General features: G+C 38.5%; 1 protein-coding gene across 3 annotated transcripts in view; it reads right to left on the bottom strand.

The window, feature by feature from the left end:
- NMU (neuromedin U) overlaps positions 1-14,894 on the bottom strand; it is a 177,612-nt gene that overhangs the window by 83,961 nt on the left and 78,757 nt on the right. The window contains exon 1 of one of the 3 annotated variants that reach the window (XM_055339285.1): positions 5,024-5,093. The exons of the other annotated variants lie outside the window; for them this stretch is intronic. Within the exon in view, the coding sequence (XP_055195260.1) occupies positions 5,024-5,039 (16 nt within the window). The 5' untranslated portion in view covers positions 5,040-5,093. Of the gene's footprint in view, positions 1-5,023; positions 5,094-14,894 lie in introns of those variants that run through there. 3 annotated transcript variants of the gene reach the window in all.

The following is a 14,894-nucleotide window of genomic DNA, read 5'->3' as shown; positions in this document are numbered from 1 at the left end:
AAAGGGCCTGCCAGTGTAAAATGTGTGGGAAGAACATCTGGGCAGAGCAAACAGAAAGTACAGTGGTCAGCCCAGAAGCAGGAATCAACTGGCGAGTGAGCACAGGGAATGGGCCAAGTGAGTAGAGGATGACGTTGGCAAGGGAGGCAGCCACCAGATCATGCTGAGCTCTAGGGATTATTCTGATGCTACAAAAACAGTAAGTGTCAGAGCTTGGATCTTACAGTTCAAGGTTCGTCTGTTTCCCTCCTTGCCACTCTGCTTCAGTGGGGAGCATGGGAGGGAATAGCCACTCACCCACATAAAACACAGGCTGACCAAGCTCTGAAAGGCATAGAAGAGGTGACCATGCCCCATCTTTGCCCCACTCTGCCTTTCTGGATGTGGCTGCTTCCTGGGATTCTTTTGCTCTGATTTCTATCACTCCCATCTTGTCCAAATCCTTAAACTATGGTGGTCCATACATGGACAAAGAAATATTCCTGCCCTTGTTTCTCTTTGGCAAATACTCTTGTCCTTATTTGAGATGAGCAAACATTTTTAAAGAAAAAATTTACTAAATGTGAAAGGGAAAATGGATTTCCAAAGTATAGGTTTCTGAACACAAGATCAATCTATTTCATTTATCCAGCCTTGATGGACCAGCAGAGATCCTCAGATACCTTGCCCAGCTTTTTTCTGATCCAAGTTCCACCTGTCATTTAGTATTGGGTATTGGGGACCTATCTGGTTTCCAGGTCCTGGAAGATGGTCTAACTATTCAGTCTGTGTCATTCTGAGATAAGTTCCCAAAAAATTAATTAAACTTTTATTATTTAGTAAGGGAAACTATTTCCTTCTGATATATAAAGAACAAATGCATCTATCTACCCTTTCGAGTTTACTGTGGTGATAATAAATTAGATTAACTCCATAGATCTCTCAAGAAAATTGATCTCATTGCATTATACTCAACTTTCATATTTAAAGTCTTTAAGTAAAAGGCAATTCAAGGCCATCTGAGTCAGGTGCAGAGTGTGAGATTCAAGATTGGAATTATAAATGTTCTAAGGGGGAAAAAAGCATGAGGCAGAGTGGGTCAGCATAGATAATGTCAGAAAGTCAGAGAGCTTATTACTTTCTGACATTATCTTGTGACATTATATTCCTCTTGAAGGAATTTTGAGTTGGACCTTTGTACTTCACTAGTATATATCCTAATGGCAAAAAAGAATTACAAAGTAATCTTAAATTGCATTCAAGAATCTTACTGTTAGTAATAATAGTGACATCGTTATTCTGAAAGCATTACATATGTAATAGGATAAAGCAAATAAATATCTTGTTAATGCCATTAGGAACCAAGATTTCAACTGTAACATAAAATAATACAAGTATAAAATCAAACATGTTACATAATCTCAGATTTGAACTAGAAATATCAGTATCAATTATGAGATTGTTTCCTCTGAAAAGCACACATTTTCTAGCTCTGTACACTGTAAAAGCCTAGAAGCAATGACAATTCGATATCAAAGAGCACCCTTAGAATATAAAAAATAGTGAAAGGGAATAAAGGGGAAAGGAGTGAAAATATCAGTGAGGATGACAGAACACGAGAGACTCCTAACTCCAGGAAATGAATAAGGGGTAGTGGAAAGGGAGGTAGGCGGGGGAACGGGGTGACTGGGTGACGGGCACTGAGGGGGGCACTTGACAGGATGAGCACTGGGTGATATGCTCTATGTTGGCAAATTGAACTCCAATAAAAAAATAGATATAAATAAATAAATATGTTTATAAATGGAAAAAAAAAACAAAGAGCCCCCTTAGCCCTCAGATTATGATTCCTAGATATTATTTGTCACTAAAAGGAACTAGATATCCTTACAGAAATATCTAGTTCCAGGTCTAGAGGAGGAAAGATACAAAATGAGACTGCTTCAATTTATATCAGAAAGAAAGGAAACACTTCAAAATTACTAGGTTATTCCCAAAAGCACAAGAACCAATGTGAAGTTAAAGTGATTTTTAAAAAAAAGGTCTACAATTAAGAACCAAAAGGCTAATGATTGCAATAGATTGATACACTATCAGAAAGGTGAGGTCAAATGATAACCAGGTAAGCTTAATTCCAAAGGATAAAGAGCCCCTCCAAAGAGAGATGAGTTGACACAGTGTGGGAGGAAGAGGTAGCTACCCAAAAAGCAGGTTAAGAGAAAACAACTGAAATTTCAAAGAATACTTAAAGGCTAAGTGTGGGCTATCATAATACCTAACAATCTCTAGGATTCTGAACTTTCTCACCAGCTATTTCCATAGGCATCCACTGTGTGCTCACAAAAAAGACTGGGGTCAGGGTGGAAGAATTGGGAGAACCTCTCTAATCCAGATAACGCACTGACATGAAAACCCATCTGCTTCAAGACTCTTGACTCTTAAAAAGCAAAAACCATTAGGTTCTAGGGGAAGAAAGGAAACATTCTACCTCATGGTCCCAGACAAAGACCTCCGCCCATTGGAAGAGAAATAGGAAGTCCTCTACCCTCCCACATTCCAAGAGTATGCTCTCTACCACTGAGGAAGAGACAGAAATAAAGGCTATCTGCTGCTGGAAAAGGGGAAAGGAAACCTATTCAGGCCTAGGATCCTGCACTGGTATAAAGCAAAGATCTTCAACTATTGGAGGTGAGATGAGAAACTTGCTCCTACCAAAGTTCCTCACCAATACAAGGCAAAGTGCATTGGCATGAATGGGTAGAAAGACTGAGAAAGCTTTAGGACTGAGGCCCAGGCACACAGTACTCATTCCTCACTGAAAACAGAGCACAAAAACTGAGAAAGCCCATGTCCCGATCATAATTATGGCACTAAGTAACAAGTAATAACAGTATGTCACTTTGTGGGGAGTGGGGAGATAAGAGCATAAAGACAAAACCTCTTTGTGGCACAAATGTGCAGGGCCCAGTGAAGGCTGAGGGTGGAGCAGGAAAATTAAGAAAAATCCTTTTTTCATGTCAGGTTCCACACCAAGTACAAGTATCAGTAACCCTCTGATGGAGGAATTTGAAGTCTATGTTGTACTTAGGTTAAGTACAACAACAATAAATCCAGCTAAACTACTGACTAACCTGACAGAAAAGGAAACACGTTCATTTCCAGATGTAACCGCTTTTTTACCTTAGTCTCTGATGTTGTTTTACACATTTCTGACATTCAATTAAAAAAAAAATAAGAGATCCAAAAAGCAACTAAAACCAAGTCATTATCAAGCTAAAGCAGCTACAAGAGGTAGAAACAGATGTTAAAACTAATAGAGATTTAAATAATTATGATTAATATGTTAAATCCTCTAGTAGAACAGAATTGAATGACAGATGGAGAATTTTAGCAAAGAGATGGAATATATATGAGATGGTCAAATAGAAATTCTAGGAATATAGGGCACCTGAGTGGCTCAGTCAAATGTCTGACTCTTGATTTCAGCTCAGGTCATGATCTCAGAGTCATGAGACTGAGCCCTGTGTTGGGCTCCTTGCTGAGTGTGGTGCCGGCTTAAAATTCACTCTCTTTCCCTCTCCCTTTGCCCCTCCCCACCAACTCATGCATGCACGTGTTCTCTCTCTAAAAAAAGAAAAAAAGAAAAGAAATTCTAGAAATTAAAAAAGACACAGCATCAGCGTTAAATAATTCTTTCAACAGACTTATTAGACAACTGGATGTAACAGAGGAAAGAATCAGTGAACTTGAAAATAAATCAGCAGACATTATCTCAACTGAAACTCAAAGTGAGGGCAGCCCTGGTGGCTTAGCGGTTTAGTGCCGCCTTCAGCCCAAGGCCTGATCCTGGAGACCCGGGATTGAGTCCCACATCAGGCTCCCTGCATGGAGCCTGCTTCTCCCTCTGCCTGTGTCTCTGCCTCTCTCTCTCTCCCTCTCTCTCACTTTCTCTCATGAATAAATAAATAAAATCTTAAAAACTCAAAGTGAAAACAAAGTGGGGGAAAAACAAACAATAGCAAAAACAATAAAGACCCAGACCATCTAAGAGTTTTGGAGATAATATCAAATGGTGTAATATGGATGTAATTGGAGTACCAGAGGGAGAAGGAAGAGAGAACAGTTCAACAGAAATATCTATAGAGATGGATAATGGCTGAGAATTTTTCCAAAATTAATAACAACAAACACAAATCCAAAACGTTGAGAGAACCCCAAGTGAGGAAAATTGGAAAAGAAATATTCCCAACCAAATTACAAACTGCTAAAAACAAAAGGAAAAAAAAAAACCTTAGGGAAGTAGAAAAAAAGCATTATATACAGAGAACAAAGGCATGAATGATGATCATCAAAAAGTATGTAAACCAAAATATAGAAATGTCTTTAAAATACTTAAACAAAAACAGTAACAAAAGTCAACTCATTATTCCAGAATTCTGCATCCGGTAAAGTATATTTCAAAATGAAGGTGAGAAGTGGGACTTCCAGAATGATAGAGTAAGGAGCTCAAATGCCAGCGAAACAATTTGACTAGTTAAAGAGAAATTTTTATTTATTTAAAGTCTCTAGAAATTGTCCTAAGGGTATACAGCAAATGGAGAAACATTCATTCAAGAAAATCTACTAAATATCAGGAAAAATAGTAGTATTTGAACCATAACCTACTTCACTGTTCCTCCCAGCTCTTCCTTACAGAAATTCTATTCATGTGCAGCCAAGAAAATGGGAGTTCCATCTCCTTGCCAGCTCCCAGTCTGGGACTACAGTTTCAGTCCAAGATGGGCAGGGTGCAGATGTTTCTCATCTATTCTAGGAAGCTCTGTTCTAGGTAAGTGTGCCTAAGAGGATCAGGTCTCTCCTCCTCTGCCCAGCCCTCTATTCATAATGCAGAAGCTCTACCCCAGGCAGAGGCCAAATATACTAGAGCCCCAATCACCTCCACTCCAGCTCTACTCATAGGGTGGAGGTCCCATGCCTGGAGGGGTATGCTGAGAAGACCATGGGCTGCCAACTCCCTCCCCCTCCCACCACAGTGCATACTCACAGAGCAGGGGTGTCATTCCAGGGAAAGTAGGTCCCCAAAACCAAATGTGGTAGAGTGGTACAGGGGTTCTGTCCTGGAGGAAAGGCAGCCCATTTGGAAAAAGAGCTTTGAAGCTCTGAGAAAACTGACTTTATTTGGAACTGGGAGTGCAGAACTCCATCCCTAAGGGCATTTCTGAAAAATAATACAGATCTTTGTGGAGGGCAATTAAGAAGAGGCTGGCAGCTCCTTGATACAGCAAAACAGCAAAGCAGCTAGAAGTTTAATGGGTGTCTTGGGTCAGAGTCAACCCTGGGGATCTGGAAGGCAGTGCAAATATACTCGGCTGCCCCCCCCCCCCCGTTGGAGCCCTCAGGAGATGGGGCAAACTTGAAAGCACTTCTCAAGCTGGACACAGAATTATCAACACAGGAGAGAAGACTCAATGGCATAAGGGGCTTAAATACAACCTCGGACCAAACAGACAGAACAATAAGCCACTCTAAGGGGCAACTCCTAGGAAAACAGGCTTAAAAATAACACCACAGTCATCCCTTGCAGCCTCTGAACATCAAGGTTTGCATCCCCCATAGAACAAATACAATTAGAAATAAGAGGCTTAATCTTCCCTGTTGAAAACAAGGAAAGAGAGTTCTCTTGCTTATTTTTTCCCAGGTCACTTACTTTAGGAGACTCGTAAAGCTAAGTACTTTCTCCTCTCTTTGAAATGTATATAAATCCTTTTGGAGACTAGATCAGCCTTTTTCTGCTCTGTGACCCAGTAAGGTCTGGAAAGACCTGGGAGCCATCAAGGGAGAGAGCACTCCTCTCTCCCAGTCTCTGCGGGGAGGTAGGAGTCTAAATTCAGTAGGGCCCTGTTCCAGGTTGCAAAACTACATCCTGTCATAAAGAGAAGTTTGTTTTCCTCCTGGATAAAGTCAACACAGATGGCCACTCCAATTACCAGGTAAAGCGAGTATGAACTATGTGTGCCAAAGGTGCTGCCAAGTCTTCTTACTTGACAAGACATTGTTTACCTGGAAAACATGCGCATAATTTGTTGTACCTGCTTGGTGATATATCAGGGTGAGATTTCTTTCAGTCTTTGCCATGTCCTAGCGGATTGCTTCTGACGCACATGACATGCTGGCTTAATGTTTATTCAATAACAAAACTGTTTTCTCTCTCTGCTATGTCTGTGGAGAGGTTTTCTGTGTTGGGAGGAGATTTTGTTTTTAATTATATTTCCCTTAGACCTCTCAGGAGCCATCAAAAAAGGAAGCTCCAACCTACTAGCTCCTCGCTGAAAAAGTATAACAACAACAAAGTTAACTCCCTAAACTCTGAATGGTAAAGTGGCCTCCAAACCACACACATCTCGCATGGTAAAAGTTAAACCTCTAAGTGGCTAAGGCTTAGCCACAAACTTTGACCAACTTTGTTCTTTTTCAAGATTGTCTTGGCTATTCTGAGTCCTCAAATTTCTCAAGGAGGTTTTGAAAATGACCCTAAGCAAAGCACCTATATTAGGGGATGATCTTACAACCTCAAACCTAACAGGACATTAGCATACACCATAATTTGTACAGTAAATTTTAAAATAGTTTTAAAAACTACTTGCTCTGCTTATAAGTGAGAAAACATTTACTCTCCCAGGAGGCTCTCTTTCCTCATTGCCTGTCCAAACCTTTTCCATTCTTTAAGATTCAGTTCACATTCTATCTGACCACTGCAGATCACATTACTACCCTTCCCTAAACAGCTACTTATCTACCATTTATATAAGGCAACAGAGTACTTATTTATATGTGGTCTTATTCTCAAATAGTGGCAGCAAACTCTTCAAGAATAGAGACAATGTCAAATCTTTTAATTCCTACCTGCTTTAACTTGAAACTTCAATCTTTGTTGGATTGAATATTACTCTTTAAAGTTTTTCTCACACCATGAGATATATTTATACCTTAAATAAATTAAAAAAAATACTTTCTAAAAAATACTTTCTTAAATAGACAATCTAGCATAATGTTAGGCACAATAGTATGTAACTGACATCTTTGTTAAATTTAATTAGGAGTTGAGGGGTTGCAGCTAATATCCGGAACATTTTTCTTTGTGCTAGGCAATGACCTTGGTGCTTTGCATGAATAATTTTATGTAATTAAATGTAATAAAATGTGAATCACATGTGAACATTATTACACATTTCGGATGTGAAAATAAGGTATGTTATTTTTATCAACTTAAAAATGTTGGTTAAGGGACACCTGGGTGGCTCAGTGGTTGAGCATTTGCCATCGGCTCAGGGTGTGATCCCGGGACCCAGGATGAGTCCCACATCGGGCTCCTTACAGGGGGTCTGCTTCTTCCTCTGCCTCTCTCTCTCTCTCTCTCTCTCTCTCTCTCTCTTTATTCATGAGAGACATGTCTCTCATGAATAAATAAATGAAATGTTGGCTAAATGATTTAGCTACATGAGTGCATTCCTCAGAGTCCCAACTGCTGTCTTGACCCACTCCATCACCACAAAAATCTCAAACTGAAAACACTGAATACATTTTATAACATTGCTAAGCATATTCTCCAATAACTTATAGTATATTTATTTTTAAAATATGCCTACAAAAATTTTGTAATTGTTCTAAAAATGCTTTCATTTTATGCATTTAAATTATGCCATGGAGTAAACAATAATTTACTCCAAAATAATTATTATTTTATCTCTTTCTGTGGTGCCTTCCCTTAGTACCTCAGAGTTTGGTTTATTCATATTAGATTCATATGACTGTCAAAATATTTAACTGTGGATGCCAGAAATATTTTTCAGATCAGGGCAAATAGTTAGTGGAATTTTTTTTTTACTATTTTTCTACAAAAATAGTTACTGGAAAATATTTGCTAAAAATATTCATTGTGAAATGTGGTAGAATGATTTAATGTTGGAACCAAAGCTTTAACTCAAATATTATTGGCATCAGTAAGTGCATGAGTCATTAAGTGGAATAAGAAAGGTACAGCACATATCAGTATTGAATTTTTCAAAATATTTCAGAAAGTTACAAAGTTAAATAAAATAGCTTATAGTATACTTGTATGTCTCATAGCATTTAGCACATTGTAACAATAAATGCAACTTTTAAAAAATCACATTACTATAGAACTGTCAATATTTCTGATGGTAAGATTTAATGAGTGATGGGGACAAATTACTTGCATGTTAGTCTTTTGTAACAGGCTTAACTATCACATATTTTAAATATTGACTCATGCATATACCTATCATCTCAACCTCTGCCTTTATGTTCACAGGGTGTTCTTACTGCATTAGTCTCTCTCCAAATTTTCCCTTTTTATAAGGACACTAGTCAATATTGAATTAGGGTCCACTCTAATAATCTCATTTTTAACTTGATTGTCACCATAAACACCCTATATCTAGGTAAGGCCATATTGTAAGGTACTGGGGGTTAGGATTTCAAGGTATAAATTTGGGATGAACACAATTCAACTAATAACACCAGGATTATTGCCATTAGTAAAGCTTTCTGGATTTCCCACAGATCCTTGAATTTCATAAGTATTTTTTATACCAAGTATCTTTCATGCCAAGTCTATAAAATATTTTTATTAGTAATACATCTAATTAAAGACAAATATCTTAATTCAACAAGAACTGAGATTCACCATATCAATTCAAGGAGAAAGTTATTAATGCAACCATTAATATCTTCTAGTACTCAATATACTATATATATTACATTACTAGTGTAACCACTTTATGGGCACTAGTGGGGATAAAATCTTCATACATACTGTGGCATTGTGGAAAGAGCTGTGGACTGGAAGTCAAGAAGTACAGAGCCAGATCCTAACTCTGACATTCACTCACCAAGAGATCATTTACCAATTGCCATTGTCTCTTCTTATGGAGGAGGTTTTTTTTTTTGTATATTTTTTTATTGGAGTTCAATTTGCCAACATACAGCATAACACCCAGTGCTCATCCTGTCAAGTGCTCCCCTCAGTGCCCATCACCCAGTCCCCTGTTCCCCTGCCCACCTCCCTTTCCACTACCCCTTGTTTGTTTCCCAGAGTTAGGAGTCTCTCATGTTCTGTCTCCCTCTCTGATATTTCCCACTCATTTCCCCTTTAATCCCTTTCATTATTTTTTATATTCCCCAAATGAATGAAACTATGTAACATTTGTCCTTCTACAATTGACTTACCTCACTCAGCATAATACCCTCTTGTTCCATCCACATTGAAGCAAATGGTGGGTATTCGTCGTTTCTAATGGTTGAGTAATATTCCATAGTATATATAGACCGCATCTTTATCCATTCATCTTTTGTTGGACACCAAGGCTCCTTCCACAGTTTGGCTATTGTGGACATTGCTGCTATGAACATCGGGGTGCAGGTGTCTCGGTTTCACTGCATCTGTATCTTTGGGGTAAATCTCCCGTAGTGCAATTGCTGGGTCATAGGGTAGCTCTATTTTTAACTCTTTGAGGAACCTCCACACAGTTTTCTGGAGTGGCTGTGCCAGTTCACATTCCCACCAACAGTGCAAGAAGGTTCCCCTTTCTCCACATCCTCTCCAACATTTGCTGTTTCCTGTCTTGTTAATTTTCACCATTCTCACTGGTGAGAGGTGGTATCTCATTGTGGTTTTGATTTATATTTCTCTGATGGCAAGGGATGAGGAGCAGTTTCTCATGTGCTTGTTGGCCATGTGTATGTCTTCCTCTGTGAAATTTCTGTTCATGTCTTTTGCCCATTTCATGATTGGATTGTTTGTTTCTTTGCTGTTGAGTTTAATAAGTTCTTTATAGATCATGGATACTAGCCCTTTATCTGATAGGTCATTTGCAAATATCTTCTCCCATTCTGTAGGTTGTCTTTTAGTTTTGTTGACTATTTCTTTTGCTGTGCAGAAGCTTTTTATCTTAAGTCCCAATAGTTCATTTTTTGCTTTTGTTTCCCCTGCCTTCATAGATGTATCTTGCAAGAAGTTGCTGTGGCCAAATTCAAAAAGGGTGCTGCCTGCGTTCACCTCTAGGATTTTGATGGATTATCTCACATTTAGATCTTTCATCCATTTTGAGTTTATCTTTTTGTATGGTGTAAGAGAATGGTCTAGCTTCATTCCTCTGTGTGTGGCTGTCCAATTTTCCCAGCACCATTTATTGAAAAGACTGTTCTTTTTCCAGTGGATAGTCTCTCCTGCTTTGCCGAATATTAGTTGACCAAAGAGCTGAGGGCCCATTTCTGGGTTCTCTATTCTGTTCCATTGACCTATGTGTCTGTTTTTGTGCCAGTACCATACTGTCTTGATGATCACAGCTATGTGGTACAACCTGAAATCTGGCATTGCTGGCATTGTGATGCCCCTGGCTCTGGTTTTCTTTTTCAATATTCCCCTGGCTATTCGGGGTCTTTTCTGATTCCACACAAATCTTAAGATTATTTGTTCCAACTCTCTGAAGAAAGTCCATGGTATTTTGACAGGGATTGCATTGAATATGTAAATTTCCCTGGGTAGCATAGACATTTTCACAATATTAGTTCTTCCAATCCATGAGCATGGAATATTTTTCCATCTCCTTGTGTCTTCTTCAATTTCTTTCAGAAGTGTTCTGTAGTTTTTAGGGTATAGATCATTTACCTCTTTGGTTAGGTTTATTCCTAGGTATTTTATGCTTTTGGGTGCAATTGTAAATGGATTGATTCCTTAATTTCTCTTTCTTCAGTCTCATTGTTAGTATATAGAAATGCCACTGATTTCTGGGCATTCATTTTGTATCCTGCCACAGTGCCGAATTGCTGTATGAGTTCTAGCAATCTTGGGGTGGAGTTTTTTGGGTTTTGCGAAGAGGGAGAGTTTGACTTCTTTGCCACTTTGAATGCCTTTTATTTCTTTTTGTTATCTGATTGCTGAGGCTAGGACTTCTAGTACTATGTTGAATAGCAGTGGTGAGAGTGGACATCCCTGTCATGTTCCTGATCTTAGGGGAAAAGCTCCCAGTGTTTCCCCATTAAGAATGATATTTGCTGTGGGCTTTTCGTAGATGGCTTTTAAGATGCTGAGGAATGTTCACTCTATCCCTACATTCTGAAGAGTTTTGATCAGGAATGGATGCTGTATTTTTGTCAAATTCTTTTTCTGCATCTATTGAGAGGATCATATGGTTCTTGTTTTTTCCCTTGTTGATATGATCTATCACGTTGATTGTTTTATGAGTGTTGAACCAACCTTGCATCCTGGGGATAAATCCCACTTGGTCACGGTGAGTAATCTTCTTAATGTACTGTTGGATCCTATTGGCTAGAATCTTGTTGAGAATTTTTGTATCTGTGTTCATCAGGTCTATAATTACATTGGTCTATAATTATCCTTTTTGGTGGGGTCTCTGTCTGGTTTTGGAATTAAGGTGATGCTGACCTCATAAAACGAGTTTGGAAGTATTCCATCCCTTTCTATCTTTTGGAATAGCTTTAGTGGAATAAGTATTGTTTCTTATTTAAACATTAGATAGAATTCCCCTGGGAAGCCATCTGGCCCTGGACTTTTGTGTATTGAGAGGTTTTTGATGACTGCTTCAATTTCCTCCCTGGTTATTGGCCTGTTCAGGGTTTCTGTTTCTGCCTGTTCCAGTTTTGGTAGTTTGTGGTTTTCCAGAAATGTGTCCATTTCTTCTAGATTGCCTAAATTTTTGGCGTATACCTTCTCATAATACGTTTTTAAAATCATTTGTATTTCCTTGGTATTTGTTGTGATCTCTCCTTTTTAATTCGTGATTTTATTAATTTGAGTCTTTTTTCTTTTTAATAAGGCTGGCTAATGCTTTATCTATTAATTCTTTCAAAGAACCAGCTTTCAAAAAACCAGGTTTTGTTGATCTCTTCTACAGTTCTTCTGGTCTCTATTTCACTGAGTTCTGCTTCAAACTTTATTAACTCTCTTCTGCTTGTTTAGGTTTTATTTGCTGTTCTTTCTCCAGCTCCTTTAGGTGTGAGGTTAGCTTGTGTATTTGAGTTTTTTCCAATTTTTTGAGGGATGCTTGTATTGCATATTTCCCTGTCAGGACTGCTTTTGCTGTATCCCAAAGATTTTGAATGGTTGTATCTTCATTTTCATTAGTTTCCATGAATCTTTTTAATTCTTCTCTAATTTCATGGTTGATCCATTCATCTTTTAGCAGGATGCTCTTTAACTTCCACGTGTTTGAGTTTCTTCCAAATTTCTTCTTGTGATTGAGTTCAAGTTTCAAATCATTATGGTCTGAAAATATGCAGAGGACAATCTCAGTCTTTTGATATTGGTTGAGACCTGATTTGTGACCCAGTATGTGGTCTATTCTGGAGAAAGTTCCATGTGCACCTGAGAAGAATGTGTATTCAGTTGCGTTTGGATGCAAAGTTCTGTAAATATCGTTGAAATCCATCTGGTCCAGTATATCATTTAAAGTTCTTGTTTCTTTGGAGTTGTTGTGCTTAGATCTGTCATTTGCTGAAAGTGGCATGTTGAAGTCTCCTACTATTAGTGTATTATTATCTAAGTATGTCTTTTCTTTGGTTATTAATTGATATACTTGGCAGCTCCCACATTCGGGGCATAAATATTCATGATTGTTAGGTCTTCTTGTTGGATAGACCCTTTAAATATGATAGAGTGTCCCTCTTCATCTCTTACTACAGTCTTTGGGATGAAAACTTTTATCTGTTATGATGATTGCTACCCCAGCTTTCTTTTGAGGACCATTTGAATGGTAAATGGTCTCCAACCTTTCATTTTCAGACTGTAGGTATCCTTAGTCTAAAATGAGTCTCTTGTAGACAGCAAATAGATGGGTCTTGCTTTTTTATCCAGTCTGAAACCCTGCGTCTTTTATGGGATCATTTAGCCCATTCACATTCAGAGTTACTATTGAAAGATATGAATTTAGTGTCATCGTAATACCTATTCAGTCCCTGTGTTTGTGAAATTTTTCTTTGGGCTTCCTCTTTCTTTTACAGGGTCCCCCTTAATATTTCTTGCAGAGCTGGTTTGATGGTCAGATATTCTTTTAGTTTCTGCCTATCTTGGAAGCTCTTTATCTCCACTTCTATTCTGAATGACAGGCTTGCTGAATAAAGTATTCTTGGCTGCATGTTCTTCTCATTTAGTACCCTGAATATATCCTGCCGGCCCTTTCTGTCCCGCCAGGTCTCTGTGGAGAGGTCTGCTGTTAATCTAATATTTCTCCCCATATAAGTTAGGGATCCCTTGTCTCTTGCTGCTTTAAGGATTTTCCTTTAACCTTTGGAATTTGCACGTTTCGCTATTAAATGTCGAGGTGTTGAACGGTTTTTACTGATTTGGGGGGGAACCTCTCTATCTCCTGGATCTGAATGCCTGTTTCCCTCCCCAAATTAGGAAAGTTCTCAGCTATAATTTGTTCAAATATGCTTTATGTCCCTCTGCCCCTCTCGGTGTCTCTGGAACCCCAATTATATGTAGATTTTTCCTTCTGAGGCAATCATTTATTTCCCTTAACCTTCCCTCATGGTCTTTTGTTTTCCTCTTTTTTCCTCAGCTTCCTTCCTTGCCAACTTGTCTTCTGTCACTCACTCTTTCTTCTACCTCATTAACCCCCATTGTTAGGACCTCCGGTTTGGACTGCATCTCATTTAATTGATTTTTAATTTCAGTCTGATTAGATCTAAATTCTGCAGTCATGAAGCCTCTTGATTCCTTTATGCTTTTTTCCAGAGCCACCAGTAGCTTTATAATTGTGCTTCTGAATTGGCTTTCTGACATCGAATTGTAATCCAAATTCTGTAACTCTGTGGCAGAGGACTGTTTTGATTCTTTCTTTTGTGGTGAGTTCTTCTTTCTAGTCATTTTGCTCAGTGCAGAGTGGCTGTATGAGTGGGCTGAGTCAATAATATCAACCACAACCTAAGTAAATTTCACCCTAGATGATTCTGATGAGGTCAGAGACCAGAAATTGAAAACAAAGCTCAGAACGAAATAAAACAAAAGGACTGCTAAAGTGAAAAACAAATTTTAAAACAAAGTAGTAAAAAATAAAAGGCCAAGAATGCCAAAGAATAAGAGAAAGAGAAAAAGAAAAAGAAAAAGATAAAAGAAAGAAAGAGGAGAAGAAAAAGGTGGGGGGGGGGGACTGGGAGATGGTGGTGGTGACGAAGTTGTAGTGGAGAGAGAATTTAGTCTGCCTGAGGGGTTCTAGAGGGTGATCCTCTTGGTTCTGAGTATATTAAGTTCTGTATGTTACAAGATGCTCAGTCCCAAATTTATATAAGCCAGAAATACTTGTAGAGGGCCCCAACATTGACCACCAAAACATAAATGAGATAAAAGAGAGGGGAAAAATGGGAATAAGAAATCTCACAGAATGAACCAGCACAGTGTACCACTTGGTTCTGGGTGCATGCTGGTCATGTTTTAGAAGGTATTGACTTCCACCACTGTAGAACAAAATGAGGCAAACAAAAAACACAAAGCAAAAAAAACCATATCTTGTATATCTCCCCAAATTAAATTGAGTATGTTGAAGAGAATCTAGAAGTGGAAAATATATCTAGGACCTGTAATTGTAAATATTAAAGTCAAAAAGGAAAAATCTTAAAAATGAAGAGGTGGTAAAATATTGTAGCTAAGGTGGGAAAAGAGAAAAAATGGAAATTTACACAGTCTGATATAAAAACAAATTGTACTGGAAAAAGGAAGAAAAAAAACTGGTTTTATATACTGTAAATCCCTCGACTTCCCCTGGAGCTTTCCAGCGTTGCTGGGTCAAGAACTTGCTCTTCCTCTATTCTTCTAGCTGGTCTTCTGGGGGAGGGGCCTGCTGGGCTGATTCTCAGGTGTGTGTACCTGGGGGAGA

The sequence above is a fragment of the Nyctereutes procyonoides genome, unplaced genomic scaffold, assembly GCF_905146905.1.
Source record: "Nyctereutes procyonoides isolate TBG_1078 unplaced genomic scaffold, NYPRO_anot_genome, whole genome shotgun sequence".
Taxonomy (NCBI): Eukaryota; Metazoa; Chordata; class Mammalia; order Carnivora; family Canidae; genus Nyctereutes; species Nyctereutes procyonoides.
The sequence above is the reverse complement of the archived record's forward strand: the minus strand, read 5'-3'. Positions and strand labels throughout refer to the sequence as shown.